This window comes from Hyperolius riggenbachi, chromosome 7 (assembly GCF_040937935.1).
Source record: "Hyperolius riggenbachi isolate aHypRig1 chromosome 7, aHypRig1.pri, whole genome shotgun sequence".
Lineage (NCBI taxonomy): Eukaryota > Metazoa > Chordata > Amphibia > Anura > Hyperoliidae > Hyperolius > Hyperolius riggenbachi.
In genome coordinates, this window is record NC_090652.1 from 167,547,549 (window position 1) to 167,570,294 (window position 22,746).

The window sequence follows — 22,746 nt, forward strand, 5'->3', positions numbered from 1 at the left end:
AATTTATCATCTTAGCTGCATATTGCAGCTTTGCATTTGGGGGGGGGGTAAGGTTTAGGAGGGAGTTAGGGTTTGGCACCATAAGGGGTTAGGTACTCCGGGGGGGGGGGGGTCTTAGGATAAGGCACCACCTGGGGGGTCTTAAGTTTAGGCTCCACCTGGGGGGGGGGGTCTTACAGTTAGGCATTTCCAGGGGGGTCTTAGATTTAGGCACCACTAGGGGGAGTCTTAGGTTTAGGAATCAGTAGAGGGAGGGTTCTGTGTGAGAGTAGGGCTAGGTTAAGTTATAGTAAAACATTGATAAAACTTACCAATATTTTACTATTATGATCCAGCAGTAGAATATTGATAAGTTTGGCAATATTCTACTAGCAGCAATCTCCTGCACCCTTTTTTCAGGCACCTTTATTTCATGTATGCCACTAAGGGAACTGTCATTAATATTTTCACTCTGAGGAAGCGAAGAGGCTGCTCTCTAAATGCGTTACTTTCTTATGGAGCAACATTGATACTTAATAACTCAATTGCCTTGATGATCCTGGCAGATTCATTGAAAACTTTTCCACCATGGTCTACCCAGCCTAGTATCTTCTCCTGCATCAGTTTCCACTTAAAATATACCGTTTATAAATAAGTGAACAGTCTATTTCCCATTTTTCTAGTTCTCATGATAGCCCACATTCAATTACCTTTTTTTCTGGTGAGTTTTCTCAAAGAAGATAATTTTTCAACTTCTTTTTAAAATAGCTTTTTAGCAGTTTGCAATGAAAAAAACACCAAAAAGTAGGTGAAAGGTTACCTAAAAATTAATTGAGTATTTTTTTGCTTGCTGGTGGTTTAAAGGGCATTTTATTGACAAGGTATGAAATCTCACCTAGGAGAAAACTGAGGAGAAAAGGTTGCTGATGTGTCTTGACTATTGGAGCAGAGGGATAGCTTTCCACTTGAATGTTATTGTTCATTATTCCATCATTAGAAAGACATTGGTTGAAAATGGTATCCATGAGATAGTGGTGACAACACTTGCAGGGCAGGCCCTGTGTCAGAGGTAGTGAGGGTAAGAAGTTGGGGCTTCCTACAGCTCTGGTCCTTACTGCTGCTGCAAGTGAAGCACCCTATTTGTTATGGCCCTGGGGATATAATAATTCTCCATACTATTGATTATTGAGACGGGCATGAATAATTTTGGACTGGACACTTTTTGCTTAAATGTAAATAAAAGCTGAGAAATGCTATTTCTCCACAATAATGCCTCTTGTACATTGTCTTATTATCTTTTGGGAGACACCTATGTCATACCATACTATCTATATAAAAATATATATATATATATATACACATACACAGTATATATATATAGATAGAACAAGTAAAAGAGAGAAATACATAGCCAATATTAGTTACCAAAGAGCTTATAAGAAAGAAAAAAAAAAAAAAAAAAAAATATATATATATATATATATATATATATATATATTTTATTTTTTTATTTTTTTTTATTTTCTTATAAGCTCTTTGGTAACTAATATTGGCTATGTATTTCTCTCTTTTACTTGTTCCATCTATTTCACCTGAAAATGTCTTCAAAGGAATCTAGATAAATACAGTTTTAAAGTTTTGTGCTGTAACTTACAATGGAAGGTCCCATCAACACTAAAGTACTGAGATGTGTGTAAGGATATATTCAAAGAATTTAGTTGACATACTGTAATTCCCCAATAACTTAATAAATAGATGATGTGTCTGTTGTCACACAAATTCAACTAAATCCAGGTAAAATCTCAAACCAAGACAATCAGTTTACTTATCGTCATTTGCTGTCAGAGTTTTGTGACAATATCTGCAAAATGTGCAACATTTTAGTGACTTTTATGCATAATGGCTTGAAGTCATCTGGAAAATGCTAGAGGACAATTGAAATTTCTGGCAGTCAGGGTCAGATTACCTGGAATGTCCCAGAGTCTTCCCATTGTTTCTTATCTGGCTTGGCTGCCAGTCAACAGTTGTGTATGTAGCTTGCTCACCCTGCTCCTCCTACTCTCCTCCCACAGGCTTCTATTGCAGCATGCAGTGCTTTTAATATACAGGCTAGCACACCTAAGAATATTCCAGAGGTTTTCAATTGTCTGAAGTTGGGTGAATTTTATTTATTTTCCACCCACATGCCTCTGGTGTAGCAAGGTGAAGATAAAGACTGCAGTGCTCGAGGAGGGAGAGAGTGAGAATGGATATGAAAAGAAGTGTCTGAGTTGCTGGTGGATGTTGTAAGGAGTGGCAAGCTTCAGCTCCCTTCTGACCACACTGCGGAGAGAGTGAGAACGTGTATAAATAGTCACGTTTTCTGGTGGACTTTGTAAGAAGCGGTAAGCTGCAGCGCCCTTTTGACCACATTGAAAAGGAGAAGCAGAGGAGCAGCAGAAGGCTGATATTGGAGGACTGGAGTGATTTAGTGGACTGGCATGCTTAAGTTGGAGGGTAATTTCTGACCCTGGATGGCATTGAATGGAGTAACTTTACCTCTCCTTCAGACAGCTCTGGAAGACTGTCATTAAAGAACAAGCGACACCCATGCTAACCTAGAAATAAAAAACACATATATAAGTAGATACATACTACTTCTACTTAGATAACAGATGTATTGTGCTATCCATGTAATGATTCCTGTGAATTTTACAAAGTAAAAGCAGAAAATCCTATTCTAGGCAGTGTCCATCTTGCCAAGCTAATGCTGACAGCATATCCTCCCTGACTCTTATTTCCCCCCCTCCTTTCTCTTGCTCATTGTGTATTCATTAGCTGCCCTCCTCCCAAAGTCTTTTTTTTATTCACACATCCAATTACTGAGTCACCTCAGCCTTGCTTGTAAACACAAGTGATCAGCTAGGCAGGGAAATAAATGGAAGCGGAGGAATATATTATAGATAAAAAGAACTCCCAGCATTCAAAAGAACTCCCAGCATTCAACTTTTTGGCACTGTTTGGCACTAGGGCCGGTGCTCCTAAAGTATGTGATAACTCCAAACCATAACAGCAGAAAAAGTTTTGCAAGTTTTGAATGCAGGATTAGCATCTTTATCACTTAATAAACTCAGATCAGTTGCTGTTAAATTTTATTTTTATGGTGACAATACCGCTTTAAAGACTCTGTGCCTTGGACTAGACTGCTCACATTTATATCAGGACTACCTTGCTGAATTACAGGGGATTTTATTGCCATTGACGGTGCTGTGAGTTTGTTAGATTGCAGAGTTTAGTTTCCTATTTTATTCCTTGGGATACCTTTTCTGGAAGCTGTACATTGTCCACCCTGCTTTGATATAGTTGCCTTGTACCTGAATAAACCTCTTAATTTAAGAACTACCTGTGTGTGCTCAGTGCTTACCACCCTCTCACAGCCCATGCTGTGACAAGTTTCCTCTTAATTTTTGAAGCTTAGCAAAAACATATTACTAAATAAACTAGTAATGAGCTCAAATTTCGCATAATCATAATTTTGCATTGTAATTTGCAGTTACGAGGTAAAATTATAGTGCAAAATGTAGGGAAAAATTGTAATTCATTTCATTTGAAACTGTAATGCAATTATGCATAATTTCATGTAATATTGTGCTGAATTTAGTGGTTAATAGCCAAGCACCTATACATGCTATTGTTACAAAACAATTGTTATGTATGTTAAGAGGAATAGTGGGAAAAATAAAAAAATACATAAATACATTTCAAAAAGACTTTGTAATTTTTGAGAAAAAGTGTAGAGAAACCGAGAGCCCAATATAGTGTAGTATGTTAAGCATAAATGAAGTAAAGGTTATCGTGAGAAAATTATACTCACAAACGTGGGTTACCACAGAGGCAACCACTGTATAGGCAGGTGAGGAGATTAGACCTGTCCTCACTCAGGGATAAGAAGTCGCTCTCTGTAGATGCGAAAGGGGGTAGATCACCCCTCCACCAGTGGTGGACACGGTATAGCAGTAGGAGAACAGAGGCGCCAGCTGGATAAAAGTGGATAAAAACTTTAAAATTTGCTGGGAGGAAGCGGTGCACTTACCTCCATAAAGCAGACACGAAAGACTGTATGAATAGTAGTCACATTTATTAATTAGTACCCCAAAACAGTGCAACGCTTTTCGCAGGCCCAGCCCGCTTCATCAGGCAATAAACATGGGGACAAGACAGAATTTCAGCAATAGCCAGTGGAGCGCCTCAGTCTTTCGTGTCTGCTTTATGGAGGTAAGTCCACCGCTTCCTCCCAGCAAATTTTAAAGTTTTTATCCACTTTTATCCTGCTGGCGCCTCTGTTCTCCTACTGCTAGTTTTTGAGAAAGTTGATTTAAAAAATTCAAAGAAAAAAAGTTTTTTTAACTCAGCAAAATGTAATTTTACTTAGTTTAAAAAAAAAAAAACATTCTTCCTTAGAATTTTGAAAAAAAAAATATGTTTCACTTATTCCCACTATGCCCCTTAACATACCTAGGAATTTTGGTGACAGTGACATGTATGAGGGCTTTGTTACTAACTGTTAAATTTAGCATGAAATACATTACTCACAATTGCCCATAATTACGCAACATTACAAATGGATTATGCTAAATCAATTGAATTTTCACATCAGATTCATGTGTGACTGTAATTGCATGATCGTAATTGGCAAATTATAATCATCACTAATTACAGCATGTAGAGATGGTACAACTTGTACCTAAATAAAGACAAATCGTCGATCTAATATTATATTCATATTTTAGTTGACTGTTTAAATGTGACAACGTAAGGGCCAGTTCACACTCTGCACTTTGCACGCAATTGCGTTCGGCTCAGAGATCGGGATTTACGGGCAAAATCTCACAATTCAGCGAGATTTGCTCTTGTGCTTCCCGTTCAATAGAAAGAGAATCACTGCGCAATCACCCACGAAACGCTTCTTGCGGCGCGTTTCCGATTAATGAAAATTACTACCACTGCAGTGTGAATGTATTCATAGGGATACATTAGCAGCAGCGCTTTACTGATCGCCGGCGATCGACAAAGCGCTGAAGAATTGCCCCAGTGTGAACTAGCCCTAATAGGAGAATTAATTAAGGTAAAAAAAAAAGATGTTCTATATTACAACAGTAAAAATGATCAGAACAGATTATTTGACATATAGTTTTTCTTTATCAATGCTGCAATGTAACACTCATTCTAAATTTCTTTTGTTTTTGATAGGTGTGTGTGCAACATTGACTGCTCCCACATCAGTTTCAATCCTGTTTGTGCTTCTGATGGGAACTCTTATGATAACCCTTGTGAAATTAAAGAGGCATCATGCCAGAAACAAGAGATAATTGAAGTCAAGCATTTGGGTCGATGTCAAAGTAATCAGGATAAAGGTAAGCTGACAATATATGCTTTATTTAGAACTCATCAGTGCCATCTATTATAGCCCACACTAGGCCTTTCTCCTAGCTGATTACAAATACTAAATATACAGGTAGATATACACAAAAGAGGCTCTTAATTAGATATTTTTTAAAACAAATTAAGCAATTAACTGCTACTTGGGAAGAGCAACACATGCCTAAGATCAACAAATATATCCTAGTTTTACAGAGACCTCTAGTGGTAAAAACTTATTGAAAGTACTTTGAGATAGTAGATCCATTTTTCTTATAATTTCTGAGATAAGTACAGGCACTATAATGTTTTTATTCGTAGCCATAGAGGTCTTGTGACATGGATGATACAGTATGCTACAGAGAACATTGGGTAGATTACACTATATGTAAAACAGCTAGAACAATACTTGATGCATAGGGATAGCTGAACACGTTCATTGTAAACGGTTCCTGGTGAATAATGACACTCGTGGTTTACTGTAAATTTTCATGTCCAAAATTTGCATTTGCATTTAACATTGAAGTCAATGACCACCCATACATGCTAGAATCACCACCCAAACAGTTGCATGATAAAGGGGGAGTCAATGACCACCCATACATGCTAGAATCACCACCCAAACAGTTGCATGATAAAGGGGAATTAATAGCAAAATAGTCGCCCCAAAATAATGTATTTTTTATATTAACACCTAAAAGGTGTTTTTTTTTTTAAATGTCAACGGCCACTGACTTTAGTGGTTACTAGCAATGCCCCCATACATATTAGAAACAGCAAATTTGCAAGGTATGTTAAGGAGAACAGTGGGGACAAGAAGAAATATGTTTCAAAAAGGCCTTGTAGTTTTTGAGAAAACCAATCTTTATGAGGCATCATGCATCATGAGAGGAAAAAAGTTTTTTTTAAATGTGGTTAACGCCTCTTTCACAGTGGGACGTTAAAGTCTAATGCACAGCAATACAAAGTCTGTGCGACATTCACAGTGCACATGTTGCGTTGTGTGTAACGTGTAGCAATATTTAGAAGGTGCTGCATGCTGTGAGTTTAGCAATACATTTGCTGCATTATGTGTGTTGCACACAGTGGCGTAGCTACAAACCTCTGGGCCCCGATGCGGAATCTGGATGTGGCCCCCCCCGGCAACAACAGCCCCCCCCCCCCCCCCGGCAACAACAGCCCCCCCTCCCCCGGCAACACCCGACACACACACATATCAAAATCCCTATAGCCAGCTATAGGTCCCCCCAGTATAGGTAGCCAGGCATAGGTAAGCCAGTATAGTTGCCCCCGGTATAGGTGAGATAGGCAGGCGCCGCCGGTATAAGTTAGATAGATAGGTGCCCCCAGTACAGGTTAGCTAGGTGGGTGCCTCTAATATAGATAGCCAGAATAGTTGCCCCCAGCGTAGGTTAGATAGGTAGGTGCCCCCAGTATAGGTTAGTTAGGTAGGTGCCTCCAATATAGGTAGCCAGTTTAGTTGCCACCTGTATAGGCTAGCTAGGTGCCCCCAATACAGGTTAGATAAGTAAGTGCCCCCAGTATAGGTTAGATAGGTAGGTGCCCCCCAGTATAAATTAGATTAGGTAGCTGCCCCCAGTATAGGTTAGATAGGTAGGTGCCCCCCAGTATAGGTTAGATTAGGTAGGTGCCCCCCATTATAGGTTAGATTAGGTAGGTGCCCCCCAGTATAGGTTAGATTAGGTAGCTGCCCCCCAGGATAGATTAGGTAGCTGCCCCACAGGATAGATTAGGTAGGTGCCCCCCAGTATAGGTTAGATTAGGTAGGTGCCCCCCAGTATAGGTTAGATTAGGTAGGTGCCCCCCAGTATAGGTTAGATTAGGTAGCTGCCCCCAGGATAGATTAGGTAGCTGCCCCCCAGGATAGATTAGGTAGCTGCCCCCCAGGATAGATTAGGTAGCTGCCCCCCAGGATAGATTAGGTAGCTGCCCCCCAGGATAGATTAGGTAGCTGCCCCCCAGGATAGATTAGGTAGCTGCCCCCCAGGATAGCTTAGGTAGCTGCCCCCAGGATAGATTAGGTAGGTGCCCCCCAGTATAGGTTAGATTAGGTAGCTGCCCCCCAGGATAGATTAGGTAGCTGCCCCCCAGGATAGCTTAGGTAGCTGCCCCCAGGATAGATTAGGTAGGTGCCCCCCAGTATAGGTTAGATTAGGTAGCTGCCCCCCAGGATAGATTAGGTAGCTGCCCCCCAGGATAGATTAGGTAGCTGCCCCCCAGGATTAGGTTAGATTAGGTAGCTGCCCCCCAGGATAGATTAGGTAGCTGCCCCCCAGGATAGGGTAGGTAGGTAGGTGCCCCGTCCCCATAATGGAAGGGGGAGCCGCAGCCGCGGGGAGGGCAGCCCGACCTCTCCCTCCCTTTCTCTCCCCGGGGCCTCCCCCCCCCTCAGATGCAGAGTGAGGGGCTCACGGAAGCGCTGTAGGCAGAACTCACCTCCGTCCCTGCGTTCCAATCGCCGCTGGTCTCCTCCCGCTCTGCATAGATGCTGTTACACACGCAGCTTCCTGTTTAGCCGGAAGCAGTGTGTAACAGCATCTATGCAGAGCCAGAGAGGAGATCAGCGGCGAGTGGAACGCAGGGAGGTGAGTTCTGCCTACAGCGCTTCCGTGAGCCACTCACTCTGCATCTGAGGGGGGGGCCCCGGGGAGAGGAAGGGAGGGAGAGGTCGGGCTGCCCTCCCCGCGGCTGCCGGCTCCCCCCTACCAGCGCGCACGGGCCGCATGGCCCTCCAAACGGAGATGGGCCCCCCGGGCCCCTCCCCCGCCTCCTCAGGAGCCGGGCCCGGTCGCCAAGGTGACCACTGCGACCGCGGGCCCTACGCCCTTGGTTGCACATGCTCAGTAATGTTTTTGGGGTTTTTTTTAAATGTAACGCATGCGCCGTTTTTGTTCTATCAGTATGCAAGGAAAACGGCGCACCAAGAGACACATAACGCAGTGCAAAATAATGTCCAATTCAATAACCTACATTCGCTGAGTTAGGGGCACGTTGTGCGACTTTAATGTTGCATCAAACGCAACGTCCCACTGTGAAAGAGGCCTAAATGACAATTAATGTATCAACTGATCGGTAGTGTAAATTTTCATATATCAAAAGGAAGAGCAGTGATTTTCATGCCAGGGTTTCCAGGTGGTCAGTACACAGTGCTTAATGACCATCTGGAAACACTGGTGGAACTTGCAATCCTTGCAATGATACAGTATGCTACAGAGAACATTGGGTAGATTACACTATATGTAAAACAGCTAGAACAATACTTGATGCATAGGGATAGCTGAACACGTTCATTGTAAATGGTTCCTGGTGAATAATGACACTCGTGGTTTACTGTAAATTTTCATGTCCAAAATTTGCATTTGCATTTAACATTGAAGTCAATGACCACCCATACATGCTAGAATCACCACCCAAACAGTTGCATGATAAAGGGGAATTAATAGCAAAATAGTCGCCGCAAAATAATGTATTTTTTATATTAACACCTAAAAGGTGTTTTTTTTTAAAAATGTCAACGGCCACTGACTTTAGTGGTTACTAGCAATGCCCCCATACATATTAGAAACAGCAAATTTGCAAGGTATGTTAAGGAGAACAGTGGGGACAAGAAGAAATATGTTTCAAAAAGGCCTTGTAGTTTTTGAGAAAACCAATCTTTATGAGGCATCATGCATCATGAGAGGAAAAAAGTTTTTTTTAAATGTGGTTAACGCCTCTTTCACAGTGGGACGTTAAAGTCTAACGCACAGCAATACAATGTCTGTGCGACATTCACAGTGCACATGTTGCGTTGTGTGTAACGTGTAGCAATATTTAGAAGGTGCTGCATGCTGTGAGTTTAGCAATACATTTGCTGCATTATGTGTGTTGCACACAGTGGCGTAGCTACAAACCTCTGGGCCCCGATGCGGAATCTGGATGTGGCCCCCCCCGGCAACAACAGCCCCCCCCGGCAACAACAGCCCCCCCTCCCCCGGCAACACCCGACACACACACATATCAAAATCCCTATAGCCAGCTATAGGTCCCCCCAGTATAGGTAGCCAGGCATAGGTAAGCCAGTATAGTTGCCCCCGGTATAGGTGAGATAGGCAGGCGCCGCCGGTATAAGTTAGATAGATAGGTGCCCCCAGTACAGGTTAGCTAGGTGGGTGCCTCTAATATAGGTAGCCAGAATAGTTGCCCCCAGCGTAGGTTAGATAGGTAGGTGCCCCCAGTATAGGTTAGTTAGGTAGGTGCCTCCAATATAGGTAGCCAGTTTAGTTGCCACCTGTATAGGCTAGCTAGGTGCCCCCAATACAGGTTAGATAAGTAAGTGCCCCCAGTATAGGTTAGATAGGTAGGTGCCCCCCAGTATAAATTAGATTAGGTAGCTGCCCCCCAGTATAGGTTAGATAGGTAGGTGCCCCCAGTATAGGTTAGATTAGGTAGGTGCCCCCCATTATAGGTTAGATTAGGTAGGTGCCCCCCAGTATAGGTTAGATTAGGTAGCTGCCCCCCAGGATAGATTAGGTAGCTGCCCCCCAGGATAGATTAGGTAGCTGCCCCCCAGGATAGATTAGGTAGCTGCCCCCCAGGATAGCATAGGTAGCTGCCCCCAGGATAGATTAGGTAGCTGCCCCCGAGGATAGATTAGGTAGCTGCCCCCCAGGATAGATTAGGTAGCTGCCCCCCAGGATAGATTAGGTAGCTGCCCCCCAGGATAGATTAGGTAGCTGCCCCCCAGGATAGCATAGGTAGCTGCCCCCAGGATAGATTAGGTAGGTGCCCCCCAGTATATGTTAGATTAGGTAGCTGCCCCCCAGGATAGATTAGGTAGCTGCCCCCCAGGATAGATTAGGTAGCTGCCCCCCAGGATTAGGTTAGATTAGGTAGCTGCCCCCCAGGATAGATTAGGTAGCTGTCCCCCAGGATAGATTAGTTAGCTGCCCCCCAGGATACATTAGTTAGCTGCCCCCCAGGATAGATTAGTTAGCTGCCCCCCAGGATAGATTAGTTAGCTGCCCCCCAGGATAGATTAGGTAGCTGCCCCCCAGGATTAGGTTAGATTAGGTAGCTGCCCCCCAGGATAGATTAGGTAGCTGCCCCCCAGGATAGGGTAGGTAGGTAGGTGCCCCGTCCCCATAATGGAGGGGGGAGCCGCAGCCGCGGGGAGGGCAGCCCGACCTCTCCCTCCCTTCCTCTCCCCGGGGCCTCCCCCCCCTCAGATGCAGAGTGAGCGGCTCATGGAAGCGCTGTAGGCAGAACTCACCTCCGTCCCTGCGTTCCAATCGCCGCTGGTCTCCTCCCGCTCTGCATAGATGCTGTTACACACGCAGCTTCCTGTTTAGCCGGAAGCAGTGTGTAACAGCATCTATGCAGAGCCAGAGAGGAGATCAGCGGCGAGTGGAACGCAGGGAGGTGAGTTCTGCCTACAGCGCTTCCGTGAGCCGCTCACTCTGCATCTGAGGGGGGGGGCCCCGGGGAGAGGAAGGGAGGGAGAGGTCGGGCTGCCCTCTCCGCGGCTGCCGGCTCCCCCCTACCAGCGCGCACGGGCCGCATGGCCCTCCAAACAGAGATGGGCCCCCCGGGCCCCTCCCCCGCCTCCTCAGGAGCCGGGCCCGGTCGCCAAGGTGACCACTGCGACCGCGGGCCCTACGCCCTTGGTTGCACATGCTCAGTAATGTTTTTTGTTTTTTTTTTAAATGTAACGCATGCGCCGTTTTTGTTCTATCAGTATGCAACGAAAACGGCGCACCAAGAGACACATAATGCAGTGCAAAATAATGTCCAATTCATAACCTACATTCGCTGAGTTAGGGGCACGTTGTGCGACTTTAATGTTGCATCAAACGCAATGTCCCACTGTGAAAGAGGCCTAAATGACAATTAATGTATCAACTGATCGGTAGTGTAAATTTTCATATATCAAAAGAAAGAGCAGTGATTTTCATGCCAGGGTTTCCAGGTGGTCAGTACACAATGCTTAATGACCATCTGGAAACACTGGTGGAACTTGCAATCCTTTGGCCAGGGATTGCTGTAAAGCCGCAATATTGCCGTATAGGAAGCATGCCTCCACTCCACCCCCACTGCACATTGGAGGAACGGAGGTGGAGAAAGTGCCCTGTGTCCGCCTCCTGGGCACCACCATCTCCAACACACTGAAGTGGAAGGCAAACACTGTCTCCACCCAGAGGAAAGCCCAGCAGAGGCTCTACTTCCTCCGCCAACTGAAGAAGTTCGGCATGTCAAGGGAACTCCTAACGAACTTCTATACCGCAACCATCGAATCCGTCCTCTGTTCTTCCATCACTGTCTGGTATGCTGGCTCCACCGAAGATGACAGACGCAAACTACAGAGGGTCATCAGGTCAGCGGAAAGGTTTATCGGGAATACACTCCCTGCCCTAGACTTCCTCTATAATGCCAGACTACACTCCAGAGCACTGAAGATCGCCAAGGATCCCTCCCAACCTGGCCACCAGTTTTTCAATCAGCTCCCCTTGGGGCGGAGGTACCTGAGGTACCGATCCATCTCTACAAAGACCACGAGACACAAAAACAGCTTCTTCCCCTCAGCTGTAACTTCGCTGAACTCTATAAACTCTGCCCGCGCTCTGCCCCCGTAGCCCCTCCCCCCGTGTTGACTTTCTGCCTGTAAACCACATGGCAGATGTGTTTAAAAAAAGTATTATGTTGTGATGAAGTGTTGTCTACTATGTTCTATTCTCTGTTGTCTCTTATATGCCCTGTATTCATGTGCCAAACCCAATTCTGGGGACGACCCAGTCATGCTTGGCGAAATAAATGCGATTCTGATTCTGGTATGAGGATCCCTGGCAAACTAGCTATGATTTGGCCATTAAAAGGTTAAATGAAAAATAAAAATGATGTGGTCCCCCTACCAAGCCTCTTTAGCCCCTAGACATCCATGCAGGCTGAGAAAGCCAGAATGCGGAGCATGGACTGCATGGGCCTATGCACCCTGAGCTATACCAACACACATCATCCATGATATGGGAGGACTAGGGAAGCTGGGCGGCCATGGACAATCCATGGACAAGAGTCTCTTTCCTACCTCTGGTGCTCTGGTGCCCAGGATGAGATGAGTATCATCGACGCCGGGAGGAGGGGGGGTATAGTGGTATCTGGGAGTCCCCTTTAAAAAGGGGACCCCCCGATGTTAAAATTAAATAAAAAAGTTACCACAAGAAAAGTCCTTTACTGTTCTTAATTAACCTTAAATATTTACCTTTCATTACTCCCATGGCAGTAATGCTGTGAGTTTAGCAATACATTTGCTGCATTATGTGTGTTGGACATGCTCAGTAATGTTTTTTGGTATCGGATCTCCTTTAGAAACCCGACGAACAACGGGGTACGCCACACCTGATGATTCCTGCCCCATTGAGTGATAAACATGTTGCCCCATCAAACCAATCCCCAGTCTTGGACTTGCTGTACTAAGTATAGCAAGCCCCAGAACATATTTTGAGTCCTCCCCCCCCCCCCCCCATGCCCTTTATTGGTCTTTTAACAGACAAATGAGGATTCCCATTGGTCTGTTAAAAGACCAAAAGGGGGTGTTGGAGGGGATTTCAACGATGCTCTGGGGCTTGTTATACTTGGTATAGCAAGCTGAGACAAGTGGCAGTTGCCCTCCCTGTGCCCCTCTCCCACTGTACCTACTGTCATATAAGGCAGGGCATCCACAGCACCCTGACCAGTGACACCTCTGCCACCCCAGGTACTAAGTATAGGAAGCCAAAAGCAACTTTGATTTTCCGTCTAGCACCCCCTATTGGTCTATTAACAGATCAATGGAAACCCCCTGGAGTGGCAGAGGTGTCACAGGGTAGGGTGCTGTGGGTGCCCTTCCCTCTGTGACAATAGGTACTGTGGTGGATGGGCTCATGGAGAGTGTCAGCTTCTGCTCTTCTGGGCTTGCTATACTAAGTAAATCAAGCTCAGAGCATCTTTTAAATCCCCCAGCACCCCCTATTAGTTTTTTAATAAACCATTGGGAATCCTCATTGGTCTGTTAAAAGACCAATAGAGAGCACCGGAGAGGATTTTAAAGATGCTCTGGGACTTGCTATAATTAGCAATGACAAAAGAGTATTGTAACTGGCACTGAAAGCAAGACCAGACCTCATGGTGAAGAAAGCAGAAAAGGAGGGCTCTATAGTCATCCTGTCTGCACAACAGTATAGAGAGGAAGCCCTCAGACAGCTTCAGGATACTAGGGTCTATCAGCGTCTGAACTATGTTCTTAATTAACTGAACTATGACCCTACAAATAAATGTGTGAGGTCATTAAGATTGTTACTAAGAAGGGCTTGGAGGGTGCCTTTTTAACTCCATCTCTGGAAAATGATTTAGTGCTGGAGTATCCACACAAACCTGTGTGGTATTATCTGCCAAAGGTCTACAAGTCCCAGTCCAGTCCACCCGGATGTCCAATCATTTTCGGGATTGGATCCATTACAGAGCAGCTTTCTAGGTAACTGGATCAAATCCTTAGACCCCTGTTGGAGTCTGCTCTCTTGTACATGTCTGAAACCCTGGGTGTGTTGGAGGGTTATAAGTGAGGGAGGTATACTGGGGTCAATAGAAGTAGAAAGCTTATATAGTCACATTCCACACAATCCAAGCATTGGTGCAGTTCGCCGTCAACAGATGGCTGCAGATGGAAGTTAAGAGGAGAATATATCTGGTACTGGAGCAGGTAAATTGACCTCTCTGCTCTACTGTGCTGTGTACTTAGGGGATTAAACGTGTTTTTTTATATAAGTTAAAAAATAGGCTTTTTTTTGTTGGGGGCACATTTTTTATTTGGTGGGTGGATATATTTTACTTTTTACCCAAACCGTCAATAACGCTAGAAGTTATTTATAGTTCATAATTTTATTTGTTTCCAATGCAATCAATATTTTAACGATTTCTCTATATGTAAAAATTATTGAAGATATGAGAATGTTACTATATACACTGAGCAAAAATATAAACACAACACTTTCGGTTTTGCTCCGATTTTGAACGAGCTGAACTCAAAGATCTGAAACATTTTCTACATACACAAAAGACCAATTAATCTCAAATATTCAGTGGAAAGAAGAAGACGGATTCTGGAACTCCAAATGAGGAGATACTTTATTTAAGCACGGTGACAGGCGTACAACAGGTTAGAAATGTGCCAGTGTCGACAACTGTTTCGCATGACCTCACGCCTCCTCAGGACACCAAGGCTTCTAATCTCAAATATTGTTCACAAATTTGTCTAAATCTGTGTTAGTGAGCACTTCTACTTTGTCCAGATAATCCATCCCACCTCATGGGTGTGGCCTATCAAGGCACTGATTAGACAGTATGAATATTGCTCTGGCGTACCTTAGACTGGACACAATATATGAAATGTGCATTTAGATCATTCAGCGCAATGCCACAGCGTGCAATTGGCATGGTGACCGCAGGAACATCTCCAAAGGGGTTTCAGAGAATTTGGCAGTACATCCACACCAGCCCAGGATGTGGAGGTCCTGGGCTGGTGTGGTTACACATAGTCTGTGGTTGTAAGGCCAGCCACAGACTATGTGTAACCACACCATCCCAGGATCTCCACATCCAGCATGTTCACCTCTATGGTCGTCTAAGACCAGCCACCTGGACCGCTGCAGCAACAATTGGTTTGCATAACCAAAGAATTTCTGCACAAACTGTCAGAATACATCTCAGGGAAGCTAATCTGCATGCTAGTCATCCGCATCGGGGTCTGGACCTGACTGCAGTTTGCAGTCGTAACCAACATGAGTGGGCAAATGCTCACATTTGCTGGTGTCTGGGACGTTGGAGAGGCATTCTGTTTGCGGATCAGTCCTGGTTTTCACTGTTCAGGGCACATGGCAGACAGTGTGTGTGGTGTTGTGTGGGTAGGTGGTTTGCTAATGTCAACTTTGTGGATCGAGTGGAACATGGTGGTGATGAGGTTACGGTATGGGCAGGTGTATGTAATGTAACAACAATAACAATAATATTTATATAGCGCTTTTCTCCCTTGGGACTCAAAGCGCTGTGACCCTGCATTATGCAGTCTCAAAGGCTAGGGAAAAGAGGTGAGTTTTTAGCCTTTTTTTAAAGCTGTCCAGAGAGGGAGCCTCTTGTACTGATTGTGGAAGTGGGTTCCATAGAGTAGGGGCTGCATAGGAAAAGGCCCGAGCACCAAATGTTAAGTGTATCCTGGGAATAACCAGCTTCATCTTGTTGGCAGAGCGGAGGGTGCGTGGAGGGGCATAAAGTTCCAATAGATCCGCTATGTATTTGGGTCCCATGGGACAAACACAGATGCACTTCATTGATGGCACTTTGAATGCACAGATATACCGTGAAGAGACCGTGAGTTGTTGTGGAGCGGCATTCATCCACGACCATCACCTCATGTTGCAGCATGATAATGCACGGCCCCATATTGCAAGGATCTGTACACCGGTAATTCCTGGAAGCTGAAAACAGCCCAGTTCTTGCATGGTCAGCATGCTCACTGGATATGTCACCCATTGAGCATGTTTGGGATGCTCTGGATTGGCGTATACAACAGCGTGTTCCAGTTCCTGCCAATATTCAGCAACTTCACAGTGGACCAACATTCCACAGGCCACAATCAACAACCTGCACAACTCTATGTGACGGAGATGTGTTGCACTGCGTGAGGCAAATGGTGGCCACACCAAATACTGACCACCAAATACCAGTCTAAAGGTGGGCCACACATGATACAATAAACTGATCCGATTTTACGGCAATTCGATAGAAACGATCGGATCTCCCGAAAAAATGTAAAGCTTTTTTTCATTCAACTAAAAAAACCTGATCGGATTTCCCATTTTTTTCGATTTTTATCTATCCGGAATGCCAGATATTTCTCTTCAATTTCTCTAAAGATTGTATGGTGTGTGTTAGATGTGTCAGTTTATTAATATACACACCCAAGCATTTTTTTCTCAGAGTTTCCAATCATTTTTATCATAATTGGGAAAAAATTGAACATAGGTGTGTGGTACATTGGTCATATTTTTGAAATGTTACAATCAGTCAGAAAAATTGATTGAAATTCTTAAATTGAACAGATATTTAAAAAATTGTATGGTGTGTGGCCACCTTAAGGCACACCTGTGATATGCCACACCCGTAAGGCGGGATGGATTATCTCAGCAAAGGAGAAAAACTCACTAACACAAATTTAGACAGATTTGTAAACAATATTTGAGAGTAATCAGAGGGTCCTTTTGTTTATGTAGAAAATGTTTCAGATCTTTATGTTCCACTCCTGCAAAACCGAAAATGTTGCGTTTATATTTTTTTGCTCAGTGTATTTATTTTGAATATTATCTTTACCTTATATGAACTAGCTGTGTTTAAACAGCCCATTAAATACAGTCTTCATCAACAGTGTCATTTTAAAACATTTTATCTTGTACTGAACTGTGCAGTAAATGTCAGTAGAAGTGACATTTCTACAATTATTCATTCTACTCTAATGTACTTTGCTGTAAACCATAATGCATTCACTTCTGCATATACGGGTGAGCTTTTGGTATGTAAATAATGCAGATTGATTAAACCTTTCAGAGATACTGCTATTCCGAGCATTAGCACAAACACACACATAAGAAGAAAGTAATGGAATAAGAAAACATTCAGTCCCCTTTATGTGGCAGTGAGTGCTAGATAATTCAGCATCAGACTAAATGCAACCCCCACTGCTTGTTTATTGATGATAGCAATGATCCAGGTACTCTTAACACTCTTCTCTGAATGTAGGGCTAATTTTAAAAGGATGGGGGTCTTTTCTGTACTAGTGTTAAATCATAAATCTAGTATTGAAGTGGGTACAAATACTGTATAACTGGCTGAGATAACAGAAAATCCTCAAATTAACCCAATAAAGTGGGTGTCAATCATCAGATTACTAAGAAAATATAAAATAAACAAAACAAATAGGTCTATTAATGAGGAATGCTGCTCAAAATAATCCTCTATATTATAAGTTCTCACTTTACTTTTGCTTTTCAATACACTGAGATAATTTGTAACAATAATTTGCTTTGTTTTTATTGCATTGAAACCCTTTCAGTTGAATTCCAGACTTTATTCTACTGAACAGTGTGCCTTCATATACCATATATACTTGGCTATAAGTCAAGAAATTTGAACTGGCTCACAGTGTAAAAGTGTAACGGTCACCATTATCTGTGAGTCAGTCCTAAATCTCTACACTTATAGCAAGGAAGGAAGTGGGGGAGCCTCTCTCTCTCCCCCTCCCACAGTGCTGAAGTTCTCACCTACTCTGACCCTGTCCCATCCATCATAATGTACAAGGGGGTTGCTTCTCACTGTCATCCCCCACCTCCCCACCATTCATACTGGTCTGCATAGTTTGACTATACTGACACTGGGAGCCAGAAAAAGGCTGACGTAGGCAGACCAGCGTGAGTAAGCGAGAAGAGAGGAATGGTGAGGGAAAAGGCTCTGCAGCATGACAAATTACTTCTATTACTTCACGGTTCTTTTTTTGTGGGTCTACTACATACTTGTGTTTTTCTTATCAGCGGCCTATTCAGTTCACCTTACCCTCATTGTTTTCACATCAGTTGGTTACTTTTACACAAGTAGGATTCTCCTTTCCTCTGGTTGGCGTTTTTCAACTTGACTTTGTTTCACTGGCATCTTACAGTGTACTTCTAGATTTTCTTTTTTTTTGGCACATCACACTTTGAGAGTATTTTATGTTATTTTGCACCTTATAGATGTCACAATTTCCTTGCTATATTTTGCACTGGTTCTATGAACTTCATGGACATTTACATTGAATGCTACATTTTGCACTGGCTCTTTATGTATGACTTACATGTTATAATTAAGATATATAAAGGCCCTGTGACCACAATTTGTTTTTAAATTGTTTTCATGAAGCAGTAATATTGGTGCAGTGTAATGTGTGACCATAATATTGATTAATAATTGGGGGATATCTTATCCTTTAGTTTAATTGAATGTTGTAGTTAGGTAGGCAACCCATTTCCCTGACTTTTTATATCCTGTGTAAGTGGTGACTCACTATGACAGATAACTATTGGAAATCAAGGTTGTGCTTACATTGTTTAATATAATCCTCTGCCTGTGGAGAAACTCTCTCAGGAAGGTTATTTAGGCTGCATAATCAGGTGCAGAGTTTGCTGGATAGACTTTTGAGTAGTAATTAAAAAAGGGTCAAATATTGGGGTTGACTTATATACCAGGTCAACTTATTTTCAATGATATACAACTGATTCCGTGGTGGAATCTGTGTTTTTGCCATGGTGGGAATTCCTCTGAATATTGTTGACTATAACCTGTGCATTATTTGCAAAATTGCATGCAGAAGCACTGTCACTTTAATTTCTGTGAGTTTATTCGGCCAGTTGAGTATTCCCAGGTACAGGCAGCCACATCAGCAATTTATGATTTAGCTTCTCTCCTCCCTATACAAGACAGGAAAGCTAGGTACTCTGTGCAGTTAGTAAAAGGAGAGCTATATACTGGTCTTTGGTGAAAAGCGGTTGTAGGAACTTGAAGCAATGGGTTGCAAGCACTAGTGATAGGTATAAGTGTATGACAAGTAGTACTCAGTAACAAATAGGGGGGTGACAGGTAGAAGTGAGTGGCAAGTAGAAGTGGGTCACAACTATTAATAGGAGACAAACAGTGAGTGGTAGGCACTAGTAAGTGACAAGTTCCACTGGGTTGTCCCTGGTGGCGGTAGTTGGCTGGATTATCAGCCCTTAGTGGCAGTAGTCAAAATAAAGCAGCAGAGTGCTAGGGGACAGCATTTCATCCTTAACCTACCCTCCCACCAGTCTCTCTCCTCTGAAATTCTGTCATCTTTCTTCCTGTTGGGATAGGACCTTTTCCTGGACCCACATCACATCCTTCCCAATGTGGCCGAGCTGTCAAGTGACAAAATTACTTACAGTTTTCAGCCTACACCGGGCCTTTCTCATAGTGGATTTCAAATAGGAAAAATAAAGGTATAAAGTCACAAATGGGGGCTTTTAATTACATACATAGTTACATAGTTACATAGTTATTTTGGTTGAAAAAAGACATACGTCCATCGAGTTCAACCAGTATAAAGTACAACACCAGCCTGCTTCCTCACATATCCCTGTTGAAATTAGACATTTGTAAAATATTTTGTGCAGTTGATTGCAACTTGGCACAGGTCTAAGTTTCACAAACATATTTTTGTTTGACCCCTGGTGGTAAAAAAAAGTCTGACAATGTACATACATAAATAATTCTAATACATGAACAGGTGCAGATAGTAAGAAAGAATTAAGTACAACAATGGAGGTCTTTGATAAAAAAGGACTTACATTGCTCTTCAAATTTTAAAGCCATTTGACTCTGTAGATTAGTGCCCAGCTTAAGGAGTCACATCATGGTTGCATAGTAGATAGCACTCTCGCCTTGAATACTGGGATCCCATCAGGAGCATCAGGTTAAAATCTTGGTATAGGCATCCCAAAAAACATAAGATAATTGGCATACCCTTAAATTGGCCTTTGACTATGATGGACATTTGGCTGTAATATGAAACAGATTATGAGCCCCTCTGAGGGACTCATCTATAATGCACTGCAGAAGATGTCAGCACTATATAAATATGAAATAATAGTCTCCTCCTCTAAATTTGTTCCATACTTTGTCTTTACCTAAGACGGAAAACAGTCCATTTTGCCGAACTCTTGTACCGGCGGGAAAATGTATAATGAATTGAATTGAATGATGAACATATAGTGAGTGATTGAATTCATTTTAAGACAAGTCTTTATTTTTATTACTCAGACTTTCCATTTATAGGTAGTTTATTCTTAGATTTTATTTGGAATTTATATAAAAATGTTGTATAGTTATTTTGAATTGTACCTTTATTTACCTTATATAAACGGCTTGTATTTAAACAGCTCATTATATACAGTCTTCCAAAGTACATTTTAAAAGATTTTATCTTGCATTTACCTGTACAGTAAATGTCATTAGAAGTGATATTTATACAATTATTCATTCTACATTAATGTACTTTCCTGTAAACCATAATGGATTCACTTCTGCAACAAAGGGTGAGCTTTTGGTATGTAAATAATGCAGATTGATTAAACCTTTCAGAGATACTTCTATTTTGAGCATTAATACACACACAAGAAGAAAGTGATGGAATAAAACATTCAATCTCCCTTCATGCAGCATAAAATAAAGCATCTGATTAAGTGCACTCCCCACTGCTTGATTCTTAATAGCAGTGATCTAGGCACACCCAACACTTTTCTCCCTATCCAGTGCTAATTTTGAAAGGATGGGGGTCTTTCCAATACTCATTTTAAGCCATATCTAATGTCCATGTACAGATATTATTTGCTGGAATAACTGAAAATCCTCAAATTAATCCAGTAATGCAGACATCAGGCATTCAATTTCTACAAAGCAGCACGTTCTCTTAATGAAGTGCACTGTTCAAAATGGCCTTTTATCCGACAGCTTTTTATTTAAGTTTTGCTCTCCAAAGCACTGAGATAATCTGTAACAATAATATGCTTTGTTTCTATTGCTTTCAAACCCTTTCAGTTCAATTACAGACTTACTCAAATGATCAGTGTGCTTTCACATTCTGTGATTAAGGAGTGGCCGATTCCCCGGATATAATTTTGTGGTGGAATCTGTATTTCTGCTATGTTGGTAATTCTACAGAACAGAGTGAGTTTATCCAGTTCAATGTTCCCTGGTATCATTTCTAACTATACAGAAAACTATAATTCATCCACCCACCTCCCCATATAAGACTGGAAAGGAAAGCTGGGTAGACTGTGTAGTTAGTGAAAGGAGAATTTTTGGTTGGGATCTGAAGCTATTCTGCTGAAGTCTATTCTGCTGACTTAAAGGAACACTATCAAACCAAGTGTTCTAAAATGACAGTGTACAAATAATGTCTAAGTAGCTGGTTAAACATTTTCCTATTTTTCATGTTAAATATCAGAGGCAAAAGCTGTAATTTGTTGTGTATAGGTTGTAGCTGCACTGAAACAATTTATTGACGATGGGGTGTTGTCTGTGCTTCAGTATTACACAGCCAGTGCTGTTCTTTGCATGTGAAATTACAGAGTTATATAAAAAGCCTCAGGTGTCAGGTCTTACCTACAAATACAAACAAGATACAATCTTCTGACACACACACACACACACACACACACACACACACACACACACACACACACACACACACACACACACACACACACACACACACACACACACGTGTGTGTTTTGATTTGCAACTGTCAGCAATGGAAATCTGTACAGAATGAATTACAGTATATAGCTAATCATTGTAATCCATGCAATGTGTCTGACTTGAAAATTCTGGAAGGGAGGTGGGAAAAAGAGCATAGCAAAAGTCATGCGGTTTGTCAGAGCAACCCCAATGGACTCCATCCATGTTACAAGTAAAAACTATATACATTTCAAGCTGAAGCCTATGACAGCTGATAACAGGGATTAGCTGGCGGGGGGAGGGAGGGGGGAATATGTAAGCATAAAAAAAGCAACATTTATAAAAAAAAACCTAACAAATAATGAAGAATAAACATACAAACAAACATTCGGGGGGCGATCTGACCCCACCAACAGAGAACTGTGTTGATGGGGAGAAAAGGAAGGGGGAATCACCTGTGTGCTGTGCTGTGTGGCCCTGCAGCTTGGCCTTAAAGGGATACTTAAGTGAAAATAAAAAAATGATTTTTACTCACCTGGGGCTTCCCTCAGCCCCCTGCAGCTGTCCGGTGCCCTCGCAGCCTTGCTCCGATCCTTCTGTCCCCGCCGGTAGCTACTTCCGGGTTCGGCGACAGCTGCCGACAGGCTGGGAATGCGAGTGATTCTTCACGTTCCCAGCCACAATATATCGCCCCCTATGCTGCTATTGCGGCAAGAAGGCAATAGCAGCATAGGGGGAAATATATTGTGGCTGGGAACGCAAAGAATCACTCGCGTTCCCAGCCTGTCGGCGGCTGTCGCCGAACCCGGAAGTAGCCGCCGGCGGGGACAGAAGGATGCGAGGGCACCGGACAGCTGCAGGGGGCTGAGGGAAGCCCCAGGTGAGTAAAAATCATTTTTTTATTTTCACTTAAGTATCCCTTTAAAGCTGCAGTGGCCTATTAACAGAAAAATGGTCTGAAGTGGTTAAAGTTTAACTGTTGGGCATAAAATAAAAAATCTATTATTTATTTTTATCTGGTAAACAAGTAATATGGATGCTAACCAGGCAATCCAAAAGTTAAA

The 22,746-nt window shown here is 42.8% G+C and overlaps 1 protein-coding gene across 4 annotated transcripts in view; it reads left to right on the forward strand.

Annotated features, from left to right (window-relative positions):
* Positions 1–22,746, forward strand: part of TMEFF2 (transmembrane protein with EGF like and two follistatin like domains 2) — a 1,019,708-nt gene that overhangs the window by 699,177 nt on the left and 297,785 nt on the right. For all 4 annotated transcript variants that reach the window (XM_068244852.1, XM_068244856.1, XM_068244854.1 and 1 more), the window contains exon 6: positions 5,209–5,372. In XM_068244852.1, coding sequence (XP_068100953.1) covers positions 5,209–5,372 — 164 coding nt within the window. The remainder of the gene's footprint in view (positions 1–5,208; positions 5,373–22,746) is intronic.